The sequence below is a fragment of the Notothenia coriiceps genome, unplaced genomic scaffold (genome assembly GCF_000735185.1).
Source record: "Notothenia coriiceps isolate Sejong01 unplaced genomic scaffold, NC01 NC01_scaffold00005756, whole genome shotgun sequence".
Classification (NCBI taxonomy): domain Eukaryota; kingdom Metazoa; phylum Chordata; class Actinopteri; order Perciformes; family Nototheniidae; genus Notothenia; species Notothenia coriiceps.
Window position 1 is genome coordinate 27,688 of NW_011338457.1, and position 20,219 is coordinate 47,906.

The following is a 20,219-nucleotide window of genomic DNA, read 5'->3' on the forward strand; positions in this document are numbered from 1 at the left end:
GACAGTCCTGTGATATGTGTGAGTATGTCGTGGTGTATGATGTGTATGGTGTGCATATATTATGTATCAGTGTAAGTACCTTTATGTATATGTGTATATGTATATATGTCAATCAACAGTAAAAGCCGATTAATAATACTAATAATATCAATAATAATGCATAAAAATGATAATTATTGCAGATTATAGATTATAAATAAATCATTTAGGGACAAGGGGGTGAGATTAAATAAGTGATACTTCTTCTCACTCCTTTTCGAACGTTACATGTGGCACTGTTTGTGTTGCTAATGCTGTTGTTGTAAATGTCATTTTTTGTTTTGATTTGTCTTACATGACTATGCACTGCAACATTTGTTTTGTAATTATTTATTTTACTTGTTCGAAATAAAATGTATCAATCAATTGATCAATCTTTGTGTCAGCGTACTTAAAGAAATGATAGGGTTGTTACAGATCTTTAAAAAAAAAAATGCCACCATGATCATTTCAATATTTATTTCAATTATAATGAGAATAATGATTAAGAAATGATCAATTCCCTTCAATAGCGTGTATCATTTTCAATTTAAGTCAAAATAATAACACTTATTTATCCTATATCATACAGCCAAAGAAATAAAAAAGAGTTTTGAACAGAGTACAGGTGGGATGCGCAGTGTGGGGCGGGGCAGACCGTGTTGCGGCTGAAGAGCTCCAGACTCTGCAGGGGGTCGTTTTCTCTCCGGATGGCCTGGCGCACCCTGCATGCCATCTCCTCCGGGTCCCTCTCCTCCACAGAAGCCTTTCTGGCGGCTGACAGGGGCCTCTCCACCCGACTCCTTGGCCCTGAAGCAAGGAGCAAACGTCTCATAAATAAAGAATCATGCCCCATGCTAGCTAACAGATCTATCTACTGTACAGAAATATATACGAGTGAGTTTATTGACTTGTTAAACATTCATCTATTTGTAAAAGACTTACTCTGACAATCCCAGCTGTCTTTGGAAGGCGGCCTATCTAATGTTTTGCTCTTCACCAACATAGGCTTGGTGGGTACAAAGGCGTCAGTGTTTTCTCTTCTCTTTGCGGACAGAGAGCGTTCAATCTTACGACCTGAAACTAACACACAAGATAAATCTGAGGACAATTTGTTGTGGGAGTCATTTGTTGAGATAAAGTGAGTTTGTAAGCAAAAGGAAAGAGTCATGGGAAAAAGAAGCATTTAAAGTGTGCAGCTAATACATTTGCCTGTTCTTCATGTGTACAGGTCAGTGCTGATGAGGCAGATATGGGGGAGATGGAACCACTCTAAGCAATGAAATCACCCTTAAAATCAATAAGTCATTTACATCTGAAAGGATGCTAAAGCCTACCTTGAGCTGAGGGTCCGAAGTCGAGGACGATGAGGTTCGCTGAGTCAAAGTCTCTGTGGGAGCTGCTGGAGCGAGGGTCGGAAGAGCACTTTGAGGAGGGGAGAGGCAGCCCCAGTTCATCCAGACTCTCGGTGCTCTCGTCCCTCTCGATCTGCTCCTCCACCCACTCCTCGTCTGACTCCTCCCCCGCTGAGCCGCGGCTGCTCCGCCTCATGCTAACCTCCAGGCTCCGGCGCAGCACCTAGTTTACAAAAGGTCAGCGTTTATGCATGCGCGCATTCAGTCATTAAAGTAAGCACTCGCAGGCGCTACCACACACACACACACACACACACACACACACACACACACACACACACACACACACACACACACACACACACACACACACACACACACACACACACACACACACACACGCCGGCTGACAGTTTAAGCTTTCCACTGATTTGTGCCTGAAAAAAACCCGTCATAAATCAACACCTAGGAGGAGGAAACAAGGATGGACATATTTCTTCTTCTGCTCACCTTCACTTCGTCAAGGTTGAGAAGTACTTTCTCATTGTGTTCCTGATTGGCTTGCCCTCCTTGGCTCTCGTGCCTGGAGCTGAAGGAGCGCGACACCTTGCAGGGGTCCCTCGGGGAGCGCAGGCTGGAGCTCTGTTTGGAACCAGGTGATTGGATAAAGGGGGAAATGGCAGAGATGGAGAGATGCTAAGTAGTACAGACAGCTGCATCTGACACATAGCCCCTCCCCTTAAAAAGAAAACACCCACGCACACAGGCTTAGCAGACATTGTTCACTCTACCTCCATGTCTATGCTTTCATAGGGCTCGAAATCTTCAGAGTAGCGCTTTTCTGGGCAGATCTGCACACTCGGTCCTTCCTCTGTTCGAATCCTGACAGAATCCTGCATGCATGACAAACGAGCAAAAACATTTAGGTGTTTACATTTATTTTTGAAGCACAATCAATGATTATATATCCAAGTAGTCAGTACCTGCGCCCATTCTTTCCTCTGGACCTTTCCCGGAGCAGTGTGACTCCTCTTCCTGCTGCTCTCGTCCAGATCGCGGCTATCTTCGGTTAACTGGTGGGCGCTCCGACAGACATCTGCCGATGAGTAACAGCACGGAGAGGAACATGAGCAGCTTGAAGCAGACGATTGCCTCAGAGGAGAAGGAACACGCAGTCACACGCGCAGATGGTCCACGGCACATTGAGGAAGACCGAGAAACTGGCTGCCAGCTAGAACTGTCACTATCATTTATTCAATGGGACTGGGCATGTGGTCATACCAGGCAAACTACAAGCAGAGAAGTGGTGGCTATTAACTCACGCTCCATATGCTCTCGAGATGACAGAAGCAACACAAATGTGTGTATCAGTAGAATGATGTGGCTTTACGTTACAGTGTAAAAATGACTCAGGAAGAATATTAGCAAAGGAAAACAGAAGGACTTTAATTCCTCTGGGAACCTTTAATGCATTTGATGGCAAATTAAATTATGACTGAGGCCTTGAAGAGCTAGGAAGTGTTATTATTTTGAATGTTTTATTTATAAATGTTATAATTATCACTGTGTTTGTATTTGTATTAACTGTATTATTTAGGTGATGCCGTGTCAGTCCGTCTTTTTGTATTTAATTGATACATTTTTAGGTTGTTTTTTCTTTTTGTGTGTCTTTACTGATGGAAATTGATAAAGACAAGGCTAAAAAAACTAAAAAGAAGAATCCCCCCCCCCGCACAATGGCGGTACAAAAATAATGAGGTCTTATATAAGGCTTTTTTCATTTTGAGTGTGGGTTTATTTTGGTACCTGCTGCCCGTGCAGGCCTCCAGGCGGGTGTGGAGGTGACAGACTTGTGGTTGGAGCTCTTTGTCTGCTTCGTCTTGGCTTCAGCATTGGCTCCGTTAAGATAAATAGAAAAACCTTGCTCGAGCTGTTCCAACTCAATCTGCCTGGGGTCTTTGACTTTAAGGCGCTTAAGGATCCTGAGAAGCAAAGAAAAATGGTCACTACGTCTACAATTAAAAGTAAAGATAACTTATTTGAGAAGGCTATGGTCTCATTTCAAGACTTGAGATATTTTCAAGGTATTCTGACATCGATCCCACATTTCACAAACTAATTTAGTTGATCTCAATTAAGGAAGGATCAATCAGTGCTCCTATTAAGCGGAAGTGATAGGAAGAGAGCAGTTGTGTGTCTCCTCTGTGAAATCCAATCTGTCTCTCGCCAGCAGCCGATGCTCACACTTCACCTGTTTTTCTGCTGGAGGGAGATTAAATATTCATCCAGGGTGTCGTCCACAGCCGAGGCTTGCTTCTCTCCTTGGCATGTCTGACTCTCCTTAAAGAAAACCAGCATGAGTACACAAACACACACAATGCAGAGTCAGAAAATCCTGCATCAGCTATTTGATGAAAAAAACAGACACAAAACACTCCATTGTTTCACGAGTACTCACGATCACGGACTACAATCAATATCCACTTTATTCTGTACGGAACATTCTAAGCAAACAACTTGCTCCCCCGGTCAGTAAATAAAGCAACAATACAGCACATGCAATGTGACGAGATGTTAACGGAGCATGGCAGATAGACAACACAGAGTTATGTAACTTGCAATGTGTTAGGGTCTTTGGTGTCAGTGTCAGCGTGAGGTTTAAAATGAGATATAAATACAATTGGGAACGTTTTCTTACAGGCCCTCAACAAGAACTGATAATACATTAACACTGCTGGAGCTCAGGTGAATCGATACAGTCATTCCTTTTTCTAATGAATAGCCTTCCATTTGTCTCATGATATTTATTTGAGATATTTATTTGTGTTAACATGCTAAGAAGACAATGACGATTTTGGGATCACAACAATATTTAGTTAACTCTAAAGGCATGCAGACTTTGCATTTTGAGGTGATGTGGCAAATAGTGATCACAGTAAAAGAAAGGAGGATGAACAATATGCACACACAGTGGGGGAAAGTGCTGACTCAGCACGGGGCATAATCCCTGTGGAGTAACTCCAACACTTTTATGAATTCATGCCATCGTCCTGTCAAATTCATGCTCGAATTCAAAGTCGATGCTACCCTGTTCTCACTAGGTGCGAGTAAAGCAGTGGTTACAAAGTGACAAGAGCCGATACATATTGCAATTATGTGTCATTGAAATATAGAGAAGATATAGCCCTTACACACAAACTAGCATTTGAAATACATGTCACAACACTACGATGTAAACTACTTAAAATAACATGTAACTACAGATAGATGAAGAACTGACCATTTGTGTATAAAAGCCACGATTTACAAGACTAACAGAGAGTGTACAATTCTCACAATAAGAATTGTGTTTAGGGAATACTGGACTCGATTATTATGAACTCATCCAGATTTAAAAAAACATATGTCTGCCTGCTTAAGTCTTATGTCATATTAGCCTTGATCCATAACCAGTGGTCATTTGGACAAAATGTGCCAAAATTGTTGTCTGCATAACAGTCACCTACAGCTCATGCCATTCCATGTATTTCTTTTAAAAACCATCATGCAAGACGAACAAAGAAATCACAAAACCCTTACAAGTCAACTAGGCTACAGGATCTGTCAAAATCAGGAAAAGAGAAGCAAAGAAAATTGAAGGAAGAATAGAGCACTTGTTAGTGACAGAATAGAGAAACAAGAGGGAAAACTGCTGTAAACATGGCATGCAATGTTGCTGTAATAGAAAGCTTCTTGGAGTAAAATGACAGATGATGTGAACCAGAGCACATGAGTGGTTACATAAAATGGTCCTTGCTTACCTCGTCATCCATTGTGTGGCTGCAGATGATGCTCTTCACTTAACCCTATCCCATATTTTGCAGCGGGCCAGTGCTTCTCCAATAATATCATTAAAACCTGTGTAGCGTTTGATCACCGCTGCAGAGGGAACACAGATGAGGATAACCCCAAGGTTACCTGTCACATAAAACCTCAATTACCTTCAATGCGTTTAAAATGTCGCCCCACCCGCAAGAACATTCAGCAGAACAGTCACATATTATTTGCCAGCAAACGTTATATTAATTTCAATGGCATTTACAGCTAACATGCTAGGCATTTTCTGCAGTTTTAACACTACAATAATAGCGTTTTCCGGCCTATTTCCAAATGAGCTCCTGGCTTTGTAGCAGAGAGAACGTTAACATAGCTTGGTTAGCATTGATGCTAACAACAAACTGAGTGGCTATACAGTTAGCATTAGCATGTATCCAGTCAACATAAAATGACACAGGCTTCTGCGCTCATATTATCGCACACATTTTCCTCTAGTTCCAATAAATATTAGAGAACGACTTACTGTCCGTGTAATAACGGTACTTTGTCAGCCATTAGCTTTGTAATAAACGAGTTTTTCTTTGTTTTCTCATGTGCCCAGTGAGTAGTGTTGGTTGGTAACCAGGATAGATGTCCACCAATGGGAAGATCCGCATCAGTGTAAGCCACGCCCCCAACCCCATAAGCTTTTTCACTGTTGCTCTGGCATGCAGACAAGCCTCCACAAAACCCTCTGCTACAAAACCACACTGCTTCAATAACATGCAAATGTTATTCAGCATTAGCATACCATAAGATTACAAATAAATATCCATGAAGAAAATCACACAGATGTCCATGGTGCAACAGTCAAAAGTTCAACACTGTTTTTATTCATTATAAATCAATACATTTTATATAAAAAAGGACAAAGGGGGTCTGAAATAAAACCATTGTAGATGTAAACCAAACAGATCAGGTTATGTGCCACCCTCTTACCACAGACTCTTGATTAGCCAGCAGGTGCTGTTATCACTCATTCACTCATCCCAAAACACACAGGTCTAAACTTGAGCTTGATAAACGGTTTGGAAAAAGTTTAAATGTAAATGATGTGGTTGACATCAATCTTCTTGCAAAGCGTTGCAAGTATAGCGACTAAGCATGCCATTTGTTTTTTGTGCAATTCATTACAAACCAACACCAGCAGCAGTCAACCTTTGGGAAGTGTGCACACGTTTTTTTTGTTATCAGATCAAAGATGTGAAGACTGTTAAACTCCTGAAGGTAAACTAAATAAAAATGTGGGGCGCCCATTGTAAGGCCATGAACTCAGGTTTAGGCATAATTCTCTAAGAAATGACCAAGACCTTCTTTAAGCTGATTTGATGCGTTACCAACTTCCTAAAATGAGGAATCTTAGGAAAGCCAGAACATTGTGTTTTATACCTAACCCTTCTTGAAAATAGGTGGACATCAAATAGGTAATGCTGGAGGTCAAAAGAGAGCGCAGCCAGCTGCTTCAACAAGCTCAGCCCTCACCGTACTAGTAGCACTCAAAAACACTCAACACAGAAGAAAGGGTGGGTCTGTTACCAACTTGGATATTAAATGGAAATTTTAACTTTGTTTAAAAAAAAATAAAAGCCCTTGGGACAGAATTGAATCCATTACTGCTTGCTGTGTAATAGCAAGCATGCATTAGTGAAGGCAATACAAGTGCAACCAATTCATCCTCACAGCACTGCAAGATAAACGCATACAATCTAACAAAGATTAGTCCGATCAACACCATTCAACTGACCCTTATGGTAAACCTCATGTTTTGATAGTAAGAAATTATTTGTGAAAAAAAAAAAACCTTTTTTATGATTGACTATTTCCTTGAACAAAACATATCAGCGGTGTTACCAGGTCCAGAGGAACTGTCTATATGATCATTGTGAGAAGTTATGGCTTTCTTTTGCCTGATTTTTAACGGATCTAAATCTGCTGGGTTATGGTACGTAGGTGGAGGTTTAAACGGACCCGCGTCCAATTACTAAAAACACAAATGGGAGGAGAAAAATATGTAAAACAATAACTTAAATAGAAGTGCTTAAAACATAACAGTTCTTAGAGCCCTTTTGAAAACCAAAAAAGATAAGGGTGCAAAGCAGGAATCCCATCCCGACAGAAAAGGAGAGCGAAATGAACAGCTGTCATGGTAATACTAATATTCATCCGATGATTCACAGATGTACAGTTCACGTGTAGGTCACATCCTTCCCTCCCTTGCACATATTTCTTGATTCCTGGTCAGTGGCCCCCCCACGTCTGTGAGCCGCGGCTTCCCTCTGTTTCAAGTCTGTCTGTAGTGGGAGAACACTCTGAGTCAGTACACCTCCCCTCTTCCTCCTTAGCCATCTGTTCCTCCTCCTTTTTCCTGCGCTCCAACTCCCACTCCACGAAGGTGTCGAAGAGGCTGGGCCACGCCTCCTCCTCGCTGTAGTTGCTCAGGTCGGGCCCGATAGCCTGGGTAAAGTTGAGGAACATGTTCCACGTGTCCCTTGAGATGCCCCGAATACTCGAGGGGTTCTCCGACAGGAAGTCCAGCCAGTGTTCCAGGATAGCAGGAGAGTTCTGGGTGAACACCAGGCGCCACAGGGCGATGGCGATATCGCGCTGCAGCGAGCGTTGGCCTTCGTCAGCGTCCAGGCCAAACTGGAACGTGAAGCGATACAGGTCCTTGAAGTTCTCCTCGCCCTTGGCGTCCAGCAGCATGACGGGGAAACTTGAGCAGATGCCCTCAAGGCTGTCTGCCTTTATGGCCTTGCAGCCGTCGGTAAACTCCTTCCTGGTGACACAAAGTAAACAAGACCAGGCATCAGAATAAAAGCAGACCTTTTCACTCAGGATAATAAATCCTAGAGGCAAATAACAAAACTAAATGAGCAGAGCCAGAGCTGACTAGTAGCTTAAAGAGCTAGAATAAAATATTGTGAAGTCATCGATTGTAAACATAAGGGCCATGTGTTTAAAACAACTATAAATACCATCTGAATACAATGAGAACAATTTATAATTTGATTGTTTACGTTTCCTGTTGTACGTTTTGGTTTTTAAATTTCAAGCATAGTGATCGAGGAAAACTAGAACATCACTTAACTTTTAGAGATATGTTGAGTACTCCTTTAAAAAACTGAGCTTTAAAAATGTTTTTTTCTTTATAGAATTTGTTATTTGAGCCCTAGAGAAATATAGGCTTTCAAAGTCATATTTTGAACAGCTTCAGTAAGCATTAGTCGACAATGAAGCATGCTGATAACCAGAGTGTGGAGCTGTCAAAAGCCTCTGGATGGAAAGTGCTGAGTTAAAAATCATGTGGGGCAGCTGCCCTATTCATCTCTAACACCAACTGCAGAGGGGCAGCAGAGCAGGGTCCCTTTCCTGTGTGCCCCCCTACCTGACTGTGGGAAATGTTTTGTGTGAGTTTGTATCTAGTTCTGTCTATGAGAAAAGTGTTTATGGATGGGCCGCTGCACAGTGAATGACTGAATGAGTCCAACAAGGCACGAGGGGAAGTCTCTTCTGAGGCTACAAGTGTAATCGTCCAACATCGAGCTAGTTATTAGTGGGGCACGATGCCTGGGTGGCATCAGAAAACGGTTGCCTGATAAAATGGGTCAATATTAGAAACTATATGGATTTGGTATATTTTAGATCAGCTAAACTCCAAATTAGATATCTTATATATCTATTTTTTTATACATATTTTGGGAATCTCATTTCTTTTTGATAGCGATCGTATTTTAAAAAGGGCATAATGTTGTCATTTCAGTTTATGATAGGTAATCTGTCTGTACAGGTGCGCTATTCATTACAGCTATTTATAGATAAGATAAGATAGATCTTTATTAATCCCTGTGGGGGAATTCAGTAGCTTAACAGCAACAGGCTAAGGATGAACAAACAGCACAGATTCACACAGATTAAATCCAATTAAAGATACAAATTAAAAATAACAAAACAATAAGAAATGAATTCAAATGAACATATATATATTGAACATTTGATCCCACAAGGAGAGTCCACTTCAGATGAAGAACTTATTTTTTAAGAGACCTGGCCAAGGCAGGCTCAAAGAAAGGTACATAGTTTCACACATTAGCAGCCCGGTCCCTCCAACATCTCTCTAACTGCATACTGTACAGTATGTCCTGTGTGTGTGTGAGTGTCAAATGACAAGGAGATAATACAAAAATGTAACTTTCCATCTGTTCATTCATAAATCAGTTATTCTGTGTAAGCACAATGTGACACACACTGAGAATTGCTCAAATAAATACCTTTATAAGAGCATCTTGTTTGGCAATGGAATCAGGGCGAGCGCTATTGAAACTATTTGTATTAATCATCTGGGATGAGGAAATACCTTTGTCATATCTCCTAGTAACTAGCCAAACACTGTGCATCTGTGTAGTTATGCCAGTTCCTCCTGATGAACAGACACCACGAAAAACAACACGCCTCATTCCCCAAAACCCCACCCTACCTTGTAAACTTGCACATGGTTGCTGCTTGAAACTTCCAGGCAAGAACGAGCACTCTGAACTCCGCCGGATCCACACACAGGTCGATGCAAAACATCTCCATGCCTTCCTCCAGGATGGCGTCTTCATGTTCATCCTTGTAGCAGTAGAACAGCTCCTCAATGCGCAGCATCGACAGCCCATTCCCATCCAGACCCATGTCCCTGTGTGGCTCCCCCATCATGGCAGAGATGACGGGGGTCTCCATTGTGACCTCCAGGGCCTTGGTGCCATTCGACAGCTCGCCGATGGCTTTGCTACACGGGGCATGTTGCTCCTCTTTGTGACCACCTTTCTTGTGGTGGGACTTGGATCCCCCCTCCTTGTCCCCACTCTTACTGCCGAGCGAGGACGTGGGGTTCTTACACTTGGTGACACACTGACCCATGTCTTCGTCCCTGGTCTCTCTTTCCTCCTCACCTTCAGTCCCCGTCTGAACCACCTAGACGCCTCTTCTCTGGCCCTGTGAGACGTCTCAACATACCCTCAGGCCTGAGGTGAAGAACATTTAAAAAATGTTAATTGCCATACAGTGCAGCTCTAGACTTACTCACAATCTAAAAAGGTCAAGATCCACATTCCTGTGGCTATTAGTAGCATGAAATGAAACTCGAGGATTTCTGAGCATTGGAGTTAAAGAAGTTACCATACCTGTGCCAAATCTGCCAAGATCCAATGCCAAACTTAAAAAGCCTAAAGGGTAAAGCACAGAGAGACAACATTGTATGAGTATACCTCCAATGCTTACACAGTGCAGACACAACAGGAAGCTCTACACAGGAACTACAAGGAAAACATGACCACAGAAACCTGCTGAGGTCAAACTGGTTGGATGTTGAACAAAGAGCTACTACAAGACTTTGGGTTTCCCAGTGTCAACATCTCAACTTATTTTGTAATGAATAAGCTTTATTGCATTTTATTCTACTTTAATTATATGCAATAAAGCCATAAATGACGTGTTTATCTTTGCTTGCATCAGGGGAGTTAAGAGAGAGTTTTACCGGCCGGGTTAGTACATACAAGTAAATACAGATTAAAAATGCAATCACACAAAATCAAAATGTTCTAAAATAGTAACCATTGAGTAAGAGCAAGACTGAGGAACTGTTATGGTTGCTAATAAAAAAAAATTCAAAGCCATTTTACAGCACTTGTAATTTTGACATGGACCTAATGGTGATTAATTTGGAGGCACAAATACAATTTCATTCCGATTCCTCTTTCAAAATAACCATGATAGCTTGATGTGTGCCTCTTTCCACTGCACATTCATGCATTACTGACTGAGTAATGTGTCAATGTGTTTAAGAAATCAAACTAACACAACATGAAAAGCAATATATCTCTTCTGATGCAGCTAATCATTGTCCTATGACATTTAAACACATGACATGTGTGAGTAAATCAAGTGTTTGAACACTTATCACGAAGCTGATCAGGAAGCAACTTACAGACAATCCCTCTGAAGGCATTGGCCAAAGCCTGTTTCTATTCTGCTCCATCATTGTGACCTTGACATCCGCAATGCTGAAAAGACACATTATCTTGTCATCATAAGCAGAAAGTGATCTCATCTCTCACAAACCTGCAGGACTATTTTTACCAACATGCAATGAAAAAGTACTTTGAGCAAAACAGTTTGTCTCATTGTAAGATTATTTAATTACTGGCTTCTATAACTAAAGAGAAGATGGCAAAAAGAGCTTTTGCAACTCTGGTTGAGAATAAGTAATATAAGGGGACAGACCTCTCACAGGGTAGACTGGCTTTGTCCTAAAAATGTTACAACTCTGATGTGGACGGTTACTTTTAAAACTAATTTAGTGTAGTGATCACTGCCTTTGCAGAGCCACGACTCTTGGGCTAACATTAATAATAAAAAAGTGTATTCAGTATCAGAGCCAATCGAGTGTCCTGCTCATGGCACTGGGCATGTCGAGGCAAAGGTCTCACTAGCAAATCCTGGCTGACTTCACCAAACACACCTCTAATTGACACCTATGGCCTATTTTCCGATACAATACTAATGATTGTTAAAGCTAAGCATACTATATAAAAGACAGACAGTAGCAGACATCAGTTTAAATAGGTTAAGTAGATTGTTTATGCCAAAATTGAGGGACGACTAAACTAAGCTATAGTACGAATGTGTGCAACACATTTGTCAAACCACAGCCTCGGTTAAGTTAGATAGCTGATGGTATCAAATGTTAGCTATCATTAGTGTTTTTTTAACCAAGTTATGTTTGTAGGGAAGTGGCGAGCACAGACAGGATCAAGTGAGCTTATACGAAACACTCACAGATATCATGTAAAGAGGATACGATAACCATTTTATCCCGGGAATGTGATTTATATAGTAATTCAGATGTTACTTGTCGTAAAGGTGTTATATTTCCATCAGACATCACCGGCACAGGGCCATTTACATGCCACTGCCTGCTGGCCCTGACGACGTCGCCATAGCTAGCTAGCATCAACTAAAAGTTAGCTATCGGCTAAGCTAGGTCTTCCGATTAGGGACACATAAAAACACCAAAGAAACTCACCTTTTTGGGATATTGTAGGGTGTGGAAATTGAGGTACATCACTTCAGAGACGCCAGTACAAATTAAGTTAAGTTGTCCAATGTAGCGTAGAAACGAACTGAGGCAAACTCGTCGCGTTAACTCAGATTGCTAGCTAAATGTAGCAAGTAGATGACAAAAAACTTCCTCATCGATATAAAATCCGCTTTACAAAAATAAATAAGTGGAACGCTAGTAACCACTTTGTGCTTTTGATTCCCAGTTGAATTGTGGTCGCTCTTTGGAGTGAGTTAAAGGACCATCTCGGTATTAAAAGCAGCCCATTTCTTTGTGCTTCCCCCTTTTAGTCATTGAGTGTAGCTACATTGTGGGCATTTTCGTGCATCACTTCCTCTCTGCCGACAAGCAGCCAACAGCTGATCCTCATCTCAGCCGATGGCAAGATCAATGTATATTAATGTCATGTAATTTGAAATCCTACATAACACCCAGATGGAGCCATTTTTGAGGAAATCAATTAGTGGGTTTTTTGTTTTTTGTTGATGACATTTAACAGAAAGCCTTTAAAATAGTATATTTAACACTGTAAAATGAGTAATAAAAAAACCAACATTTGTAACATGGGTTTATCTGGGTCTATAAATATAAATAACTTGTACTTTGAAATACTGCATAACACCCAGATGGGAAAATTACCACGAAATCAATTACTTAAACTCGTGTTTTGTTGATATTTAACAGAGAGCCTTGAAATAATTGTATTTAATTCTGTAAAATGTGTTAACAAACATTTGTAACACATAACTTAAGCTGGGTCTATACATATGAAATGTTCAGTTAATGCTACTACTTTAATTGGTATTAACATATCCAATGTTATCTAAATGAAAAGAAGAGGCACTCGTTTATCTTGTTTTTTTTCTTTTTTTCTTGTAGTTAGGGGAATACGTCATCACCAGGCGACAAATGTGTTTTTGCTGTCCTACAAGCTACTGTCGGAATAGCCTCTTCACCAAATAGAGTTTTTGGTCAAGGTTTGTATATTTAAACCTAATAAGCTATAACGTAAATCGTTATTAATGTGAATGGCACTTGCTGTTAATTCTATGTTTATTATTAACAACATGATTCTTTAGAAGCTGTGATTCTCAAGGATAGCTAGCTCCTTTTTGTTCTTGTTTTCTGTTTGGGAAACCTTTATTAATACGAATGCCTATGACAAATGCGCTAATGGCATTATTCTTTCTATCAACACATATCAGAATATCCGATTAATACCCTACTATCAGTCATGTAATATGCTATGTTTGGTAAACAGCCCTGGGTTGGTTTTTAGTGACATCTAGTGTTGATTAATGTAAAACCTGTCCAGACTTCCGGTGGCCTGTGTCTTGGATTATTAGCTTGTCTTGTAGAACTTTCTTGTACACAACTGTATTTTCATTTTTGTTTGTTATATTTACACCAATCATATGGAAAAGAAACAAACACAGATAGGCCTGAAAAACCGGGGGATAGTTTGAAATTTTTCGGCATAATACTGGTTGATTTTCTGGTCTTTTTGCACATTTCCTAGGACCATGTTAAGTCTCCTGTGTGAACAACAGTTTATGTGAACTTGCATGTGTCCCTTAGGCATCCAAAAGGTATTTTCTAAGGTAAATTAGCCTTGAGTTAGGGATATCCAGCAAGTTGTATCCAAAACTAGAGGGATTTTGTATACAGTTTTGGTAAGTTTAGACAATTTAACAAAAATACTTGCTATATTTACAGACAAGTGTGTAATCATCATTGTTGTAATGCCTTCAACATTGTTTACAAAATATAATAGGTAGGACTTGTGTTTTATACACACAGTACAACAGTAATAGGCTTTGTAATTCCATTAATTCTTCTGTAAATCTGAATCTCTTTCTTGTGCAGGTGACTGCTGTGATTTGTTGTCTCGATGACAGCCTCCACTCGCAGGACGGTGTTGTCTCTGTACATGCGGGTGTTTCGCATCGCAAGAAACTGGCAGGCACAGATTGGAGTTGTAGGTGACATAGAAACAGAGAAGAAATACATTCTCCATGAGGCCTCCACTTTGTTCAGACAGAACCAGCAGGTGTGTATAACAGTTTGCTGATTGCAGAATTGAAAACAGGAAGTCGTTTTATAGCAGTTTGTGGGACTCATTTTTTCTTCTTCTGTGTGCTTCTTCTTCTCAGCTCACAGATCCAGAAACAATAAAGAGGTGTGTAGAAGAATGTGAAGCAAGGATAGAAATGGGTAAGAGTGAAGAGATGCCACACATTCCCTTACAGGTTTTCTATCTATCAACTGCAAGCCACTAACATGCTTTCCCTTTCACACTCAACCTAAAATGCTTTAATGTTAGCATGACCAGTCTTTTTTTGGTTCACCATTTATTCCAGGGGTCTAGCTCATATAACATATTTAATTGAAGTGTTTGTCACCAAGTAACTGAGAAAGTTCAACTGAAGGTGTTTCAGAGGAGAGAGCAGAGGAGTAAACATTGACATACTGTTCTTGTGTTTGTTTGACATCCAACAGCATGTGCAGGGTTTATTTACCCATGTGGATTTTGTTATTGCATATGCCATACATTTTGTGTTCAACCTCAGCTTCTGTGATAATTCTAAAGTTAACTGTGTTGCCCAAATACATACTCTCGGGACAACAATGTAGCAAAACCCATTGAATTTAAAACAACATTGCATTATAAAATCATAAATTTAATTATATTTAGCTATTATTTCTTTTTTGGCCTATGATGTTTACACAGGTCATTTTCCTGGTTCATGCACAAAAAATAAAAAGCCAATCATTGATATACTGCAGGACAGAAAGTTAGAGTGACTAACACAATCATTTATTTTTCCCAGGTCTACATTACAGGAACCCATATCCAAGGGCTGTAAGTAATAAACCTTTCACTGGACAATTTGGATGTTTTCCCGTCTGTGAAGGTGTTTCTTACAGTTATTTTGTTCTCTGAATGTTCCTGTAGATGCACCTGCCTCCGCTGGGACTGGCAACTCAGAAAGGCAGGAAGCTGCGAGCGCAGCAGCGCCTGAGGAAGCAGGCCAAGCCGGTGTACCTGCAGTCACATGACGACAGCTGATGCTCCACATCCTCGCTCCCCGCCAACAGTTCAAGTTACCGCGGGCAGGAAACCAGAGTGCATTCACAAGCTGATCTCCAGGGCTGAGTTGCATGCACTCAATGATGCAAGAACACCCGTCATTCAGGAAAATACATTTGTCATGGTTTTTTTTACTGTACATTGTGACTTGTGAGTGTAGCGGAAGAGTCTCGGCTTCTGCTCATATCAGGAGGGCTGTAAAGATGGAGTGACCCTTAATATAAGATCAAGTTGTATATTTTATTTATTTTTTGTGTAAAGATTGTTGTAATATATCCTTCACATTCACTCACAACTATTAAAAACAAATAAAGTTGTCTTTAAGTCTTTCTGTTAAAGAAATGTGTACAACCAAGTAAGATCTCCCATCATGCACCTGTCTAGGAACACACACACTGATATTGGCCCCATTTCACAGATGTTCCATGTTAGTAGCCCATTTTTCACTAATAAACTAATAAACTCCAGGAATGTTGGCAGCAGCACAGAGGAAGTTGGGAAACAGGTCGTTGTTCACTCATCTAAAACTGAGTCACTGTGGGGTATGCAGATTGTGTACTTCCTCTGAAGTTCTGAAAAACTAAAGAGGAAGTTTTGGGTGAGCGAGACAAAAAGAAGGGCGTTTACACAACAGCACATTTTCATCATAACAGACATCCAAGACAGCGCTATAATGGCAATATGAGGCAGAACTTGCAAAGCTTTCTGAAGTCATTACGCACAGAGATGATGAAAAACGTTGTAAAGTTTGTGATAAGAGGCAAGTTAAAAGGAGAAAGAGTAGTTTGGTTTGTTCATATCCCTCAGTTTTATCTAGAAACCAGAGCAGAAAGAAGTGTGTTTCTCATCTACCTGTTGATTCCTTACATCAATCTTAAAACAGTTATGCTCTATTTAAAATCCTCTTCCTGCCATTTCATTCCCAAAACTGAATTGATTTTTTTGAGGTATGCGTTTTGTGCGTAGTCTTTGCACTGGTGTGACTTAATCCACAATATGCAGGCTACAGTATCTTAGTGGGGCGAAGGGGTATATTGAATGTTGGTAAAAAAAAATCCCACCTGCTCTCAAAGTTAGTCATTCAAATAAATATATAACAAAAGAACAAATAATAGTAATATGAACGATAACCATTTAAAAAAAAGACATTTAACATCATAAAGCTCAAGTAGGGAGGTTATTTCCTTGATTATATTCCTTAAATAAGAACCACTAAACCACTAGCACAAATCAATTAAGGTTAGATGTAGGGGTGCATACCGGTTCCTGGTATTACCGAAATACCGGTTACTGGCGGCTACGGTATACCGTACCGAAATATTTCTTTTTTTTATAAAAGTGAGGCGTAATATCCTTAAACTCGCGCCCAAATCGTCTGAATTACGATGTCAATTTCACCGTGAAATTCCGCAAACTAGTCACTTTAGAAAATCTAAAGTGTGGCTGCATATGACTGCCAGTCTGAATGGTGGGGTCTGTAACCAGTGCCAGTCTGAATGGTGGGGTCTGTAACCACTGCCAGTCTGAATGGTGGGGTCTGTAACCAGTGCCAGTCTGAATGGTGGGGTCTGTAACCACTGCCAGTCTGAATGGTGGGGTCTGTAACCAGTGCAAGAAGTTTATTTCTGGGAAAGGTGGCAACACATCCAACCTCCAACCAATGCTGTCTCGTATGGCAAACAAGTACCTCTGTGTTCAGGGAAGCAGCCGGTGATATCCTACGCTGTGAAAGGGCCCGCTTGGATCCAGAGAGAGCAGGCAAATGTTGATTTTAATGATGCTATTTGTTTTATGTGCAATGCCAAGATCTCATGATCCTTTATGTGTTCTCTGTTATGTCAAATCTCAGGTTGAATATTGATTATACTGGTGCTATTTCCTTTTTCCATTGACAAGATGTACTATTCACGCCTGATGGTTGATATACAGGACTGTCTCAGAAAATTAGAATATTGTGATAAAGTTCTTTATTTTCTGTAATGCAATTAAAAAATTACAGAAAATAAAGAACTTTATCACAATATTCTAATTTTCTGAGACAGTCCTGTATATCAACCATCAGGCGTGAATAGTACATCTTGNCTTGGACCTTTTAGTACTGAACAAACAATGAAAAACATGTTATCTATGAAGAAAACAGATTCTGCAATATCATTTACAGGACTGTCTCAGAAAATTAGAATATTGTGATAAAGTTCTTTATTTTCTGTAATGCAATTAAAAAATAAAAAAAATAAAAAAAATGTCATACATTCTGGATTCATTACAAATCAACTGAAATATTGCAAGCCTTTTATTATTTTAATATTGCTGATTATGGCATACAGCTTAAGAAAACTCAAAAATCCTATCTCAAAAAATTAGAATAGTTCCTCAGACCAAGTAAAAAAAAAAGATTTATAACAGCAAAACACAATCAAACATTTGAAAATGTCCATTAATGCACTCAGTACTTGGTTGGGAATCCTTTTGCACGGATTACTGCATCAATGCGGCGTGGCATGGAGGCAATCAGCCTGTGGCATTGCTGAGGTGTTATCGGATGCCCAGGATGCTTCAATAGCGGCCTTTAGCTCATTAGCATTGCTGGGTCTGGTGTCTTTCTGCTTCTTCTTCACAATACCCCACATATTCTCTATGGGGTTCAGGTCAGGGGAATTTGCAGGCCAATCGAGGACAGTAATGCCATGGTCAGTACACCAGTTACTGGTGGTTTTGGCACTGTGGGCAGGTGCCAGATCATGCTGGAAAATGAATTCCTCATCTNATGTACTATTCACGCCTGATGGTTGATATAAATGATATTGCAGAATCTGTTTTCTTCATAGATAACATGTTTTTCATTGTTTGTTCAGTACTAAAAGGTCCAAGTCCCACAATTGAATTTAATATTCATTTGACATGTTAACTATATCATAAAGCGCTTCACGGGAGTAATTGCGGGATGATTACATTTTTCCCTTATGCCACATGAAAGTATCACGATATGTATCGGTTGAGTATCGGTATCGTTCAGTGGTATCGGTATCATAAAAAAGTTAACGATATGCAACCCTAGTTAGATGAGTTATAGAGTGAAATAACTTGATTATTAGATTAAACCAGATTGCATGAATGACAGGCCTCCACTTCAATGACATGTTCATTTCAGTACGTAAATATTATGTTCTACTTTCCAGCAGCGAGTGGAAAATCTAAATCATGGCTCTGCAAGCATGACTTGTGATAATCTCAGCGGAGCACACATGTTCTCTGATACAGCGCCTGAAGTTTCTTTTCTTTGTAGTCCAGCATCACATTAGCATCACAATAGCTTAGAATAAAAAAATTAAATAAAACCTTACAATAAAACGTTGGAAAGGCACAGACAATAGGAATCCCCCCTTTAACAGCTAAGTATATGAGTGAGAATGGAACAAAAAGATTTCTGATATTTCTTACATTAAGTTTCATTTCATTTAGCTGATGCTTTTATCCAAGGCAACCCATGATATGAACAATGGAACAATTCAGAACAGCAAGAATCCTGCAATTACATTAGCTTTAAATAATCCAAACCATTAAAGGTGCGAAATACAGAAATGAATATATAAAGCAGAAACCAGGTCAGTTCACTCTTCAGCCAGCAGGGGTCACACCACACTAAGTACTGAAGCCTTGGTTCGGTGGCCTCAGAACCATGGCTGAACTTCACCAGTGTGACTGAACCACAGGCTATGGCTGCACAACTCACTCAAGTGTTTTTGAAATCGCAAGGCAGACTTCTGACATATCCAAATCACAGTAAGAGCCATATTTGTTAAAGATAGAAAATCTTAAGTAATAAAGTCCTGGCCTACAAACAGTATTGTAAAAACTGAATGAAAATGTTTATTGTTAATGATAGTGTGAATAAGTCAATATAATTGACACTAGTTATTTTTCCAAATTGTTCAGCTTTCATTAAATGAACCACTTGCTATGCATATTATAACAGGACGCCTCTTGATGAGGAATAAAAACACTCGTCTGATTAATCATCAATGAAACCTTAAACATTAATTTCCCCCTCTCCACAGAGTCATCAAAGACCTCTGTTTATTTTACTTCTCTGTTATTTTTCTGAGGTCGGCCCCAAATTCATTACTGCGTCAGTATTCAATGGTTGTGTGACGCATGTTAAATACACTCTGCTAAAGTGTGGGGCTGCTGCCGCTCGCTCTCTTCCTGGAGACTACATTACCTCAGTAATAAATGACTGTCCTCACTATAATTGACCGTTGATGGCGGAGCAGCTGCAGCAGCGGCAGACTGCTGTAACATTAATGCTGAGTAGTGACTCACTCTGTGCATTCACATATAGCTGCTGAACGATGACTGTTCCCTCTTTCGCTCATTCTGGCAGGAATGATATTTCATTCACTTAAACAACACAGTTACGGTAGGCTACATATGAGTGAATATTTTACAGTACTTGTGTAAAGGGGTCTATAATCACTACGCTCCCAAACACCCTATTAAGAAACATTAGAGAGGCAAACTAAGGGGACATTTTAAACACAGCTCAGCTTTTAATTACCCCCTTTTATTGGTGTTTATTTTGATTTCTTTGTAGTATTTTAATATAGGCTACATATCTACATATTTAGCATGTGTGCTCATATTTTAACCTCTGACTTAAATAGAATGTCTTTTGTTCTGCTTGTCTTGAGCTTGTCTAGCATACAGTAGTAATGTACAGCCTTGTTTCCTTAAATCAAATAACTTTTCATATCTTACACTTTACTGAAACTTGTATTCTTGTATTTTACACCTGTCTAAT

At 40.0% G+C, this 20,219-nt stretch overlaps 3 protein-coding genes across 5 annotated transcripts in view; 1 reads left to right on the forward strand and 2 right to left on the reverse strand.

Annotated features, from left to right (window-relative positions):
• Positions 1 to 5,811, reverse strand: part of katnip (katanin interacting protein) — a 16,813-nt gene extending 11,002 nt beyond the window's left edge. The window contains exons 1-10 of the mRNA XM_010768446.1: positions 5,713 to 5,811; positions 5,174 to 5,330; positions 3,625 to 3,713; positions 3,180 to 3,355; positions 2,357 to 2,469; positions 2,165 to 2,266; positions 1,884 to 2,015; positions 1,356 to 1,596; positions 964 to 1,095; positions 596 to 828 (exon numbers count right to left, since the gene is read on the reverse strand). Of these exons, the coding sequence (XP_010766748.1) occupies positions 596 to 828; positions 964 to 1,095; positions 1,356 to 1,596; positions 1,884 to 2,015; positions 2,165 to 2,266; positions 2,357 to 2,469; positions 3,180 to 3,355; positions 3,625 to 3,713; positions 5,174 to 5,185 (1,230 nt within the window). The 5' untranslated portion in view covers positions 5,186 to 5,330; positions 5,713 to 5,811. The remainder of the gene's footprint in view (positions 1 to 595; positions 829 to 963; positions 1,096 to 1,355; positions 1,597 to 1,883; positions 2,016 to 2,164; positions 2,267 to 2,356; positions 2,470 to 3,179; positions 3,356 to 3,624; positions 3,714 to 5,173; positions 5,331 to 5,712) is intronic.
• A 229-nt stretch (positions 5,812 to 6,040) lies between these two features.
• Positions 6,041 to 12,616, reverse strand: dcun1d3 (defective in cullin neddylation 1 domain containing 3). Of its 2 annotated transcripts, XM_010768439.1 has the most exons (5): positions 12,292 to 12,616; positions 11,194 to 11,269; positions 10,391 to 10,432; positions 9,703 to 10,231; positions 6,041 to 8,004 (listed from the first exon to the last, which is right to left on the reverse strand). In XM_010768439.1, the coding sequence occupies exons 4-5, from the start codon at positions 10,125 to 10,127 to the stop codon at positions 7,467 to 7,469; spliced, it is 963 nt and encodes a 320-aa protein (XP_010766741.1). In that variant the 5' UTR covers positions 10,128 to 10,231; positions 10,391 to 10,432; positions 11,194 to 11,269; positions 12,292 to 12,616; the 3' UTR covers positions 6,041 to 7,466. The 2 variants fall into 2 exon arrangements, with proteins under 2 accessions (XP_010766741.1, XP_010766742.1); XM_010768440.1 differs by lacking the exon at positions 11,194 to 11,269.
• A 22-nt stretch (positions 12,617 to 12,638) lies between these two features.
• Positions 12,639 to 15,735, forward strand: lyrm1 (LYR motif containing 1). Of its 2 annotated transcripts, none has more exons than XM_010768441.1 (6): positions 12,639 to 12,719; positions 13,207 to 13,304; positions 14,194 to 14,377; positions 14,481 to 14,541; positions 15,159 to 15,190; positions 15,284 to 15,735. In XM_010768441.1, the coding sequence occupies exons 3-6, from the start codon at positions 14,219 to 14,221 to the stop codon at positions 15,395 to 15,397; spliced, it is 366 nt and encodes a 121-aa protein (XP_010766743.1). In that variant the 5' UTR covers positions 12,639 to 12,719; positions 13,207 to 13,304; positions 14,194 to 14,218; the 3' UTR covers positions 15,398 to 15,735. The 2 variants fall into 2 exon arrangements, with proteins under 2 accessions (XP_010766743.1, XP_010766744.1); XM_010768442.1 differs by having other exon boundaries at positions 12,640 to 12,708.
• The last annotated feature ends 4,484 nt before the right edge of the window (positions 15,736 to 20,219 follow it).

What these genes read in the sequence shown, in the direction of transcription:
- dcun1d3 (XM_010768440.1), bottom strand. Translation starts at nt 10,127, where the DNA reads ATGGGTCAGTGTGTCACCAAGTGTAAGAACCCCACGTCCTCGCTCGGC. An exon ending in ACCATGTGCAAGTTTACAAG is followed by an intron (nt 8,005 to 9,702) that starts GTAGGGTGGGGT and finishes TTGTGTCACCAG; the next exon opens with GAAGGAGTTTACCGACGGCT.
- lyrm1 (XM_010768441.1), top strand. Translation starts at nt 14,219, where the DNA reads ATGACAGCCTCCACTCGCAGGACGGTGTTGTCTCTGTACATGCGGGTG. An exon ending in TGAAGCAAGGATAGAAATGG is followed by an intron (nt 14,542 to 15,158) that starts GTAAGAGTGAAG and finishes TATTTTTCCCAG; the next exon opens with GTCTACATTACAGGAACCCA. An exon ending in GGAACCCATATCCAAGGGCT is followed by an intron (nt 15,191 to 15,283) that starts GTAAGTAATAAA and finishes ATGTTCCTGTAG; the next exon opens with ATGCACCTGCCTCCGCTGGG.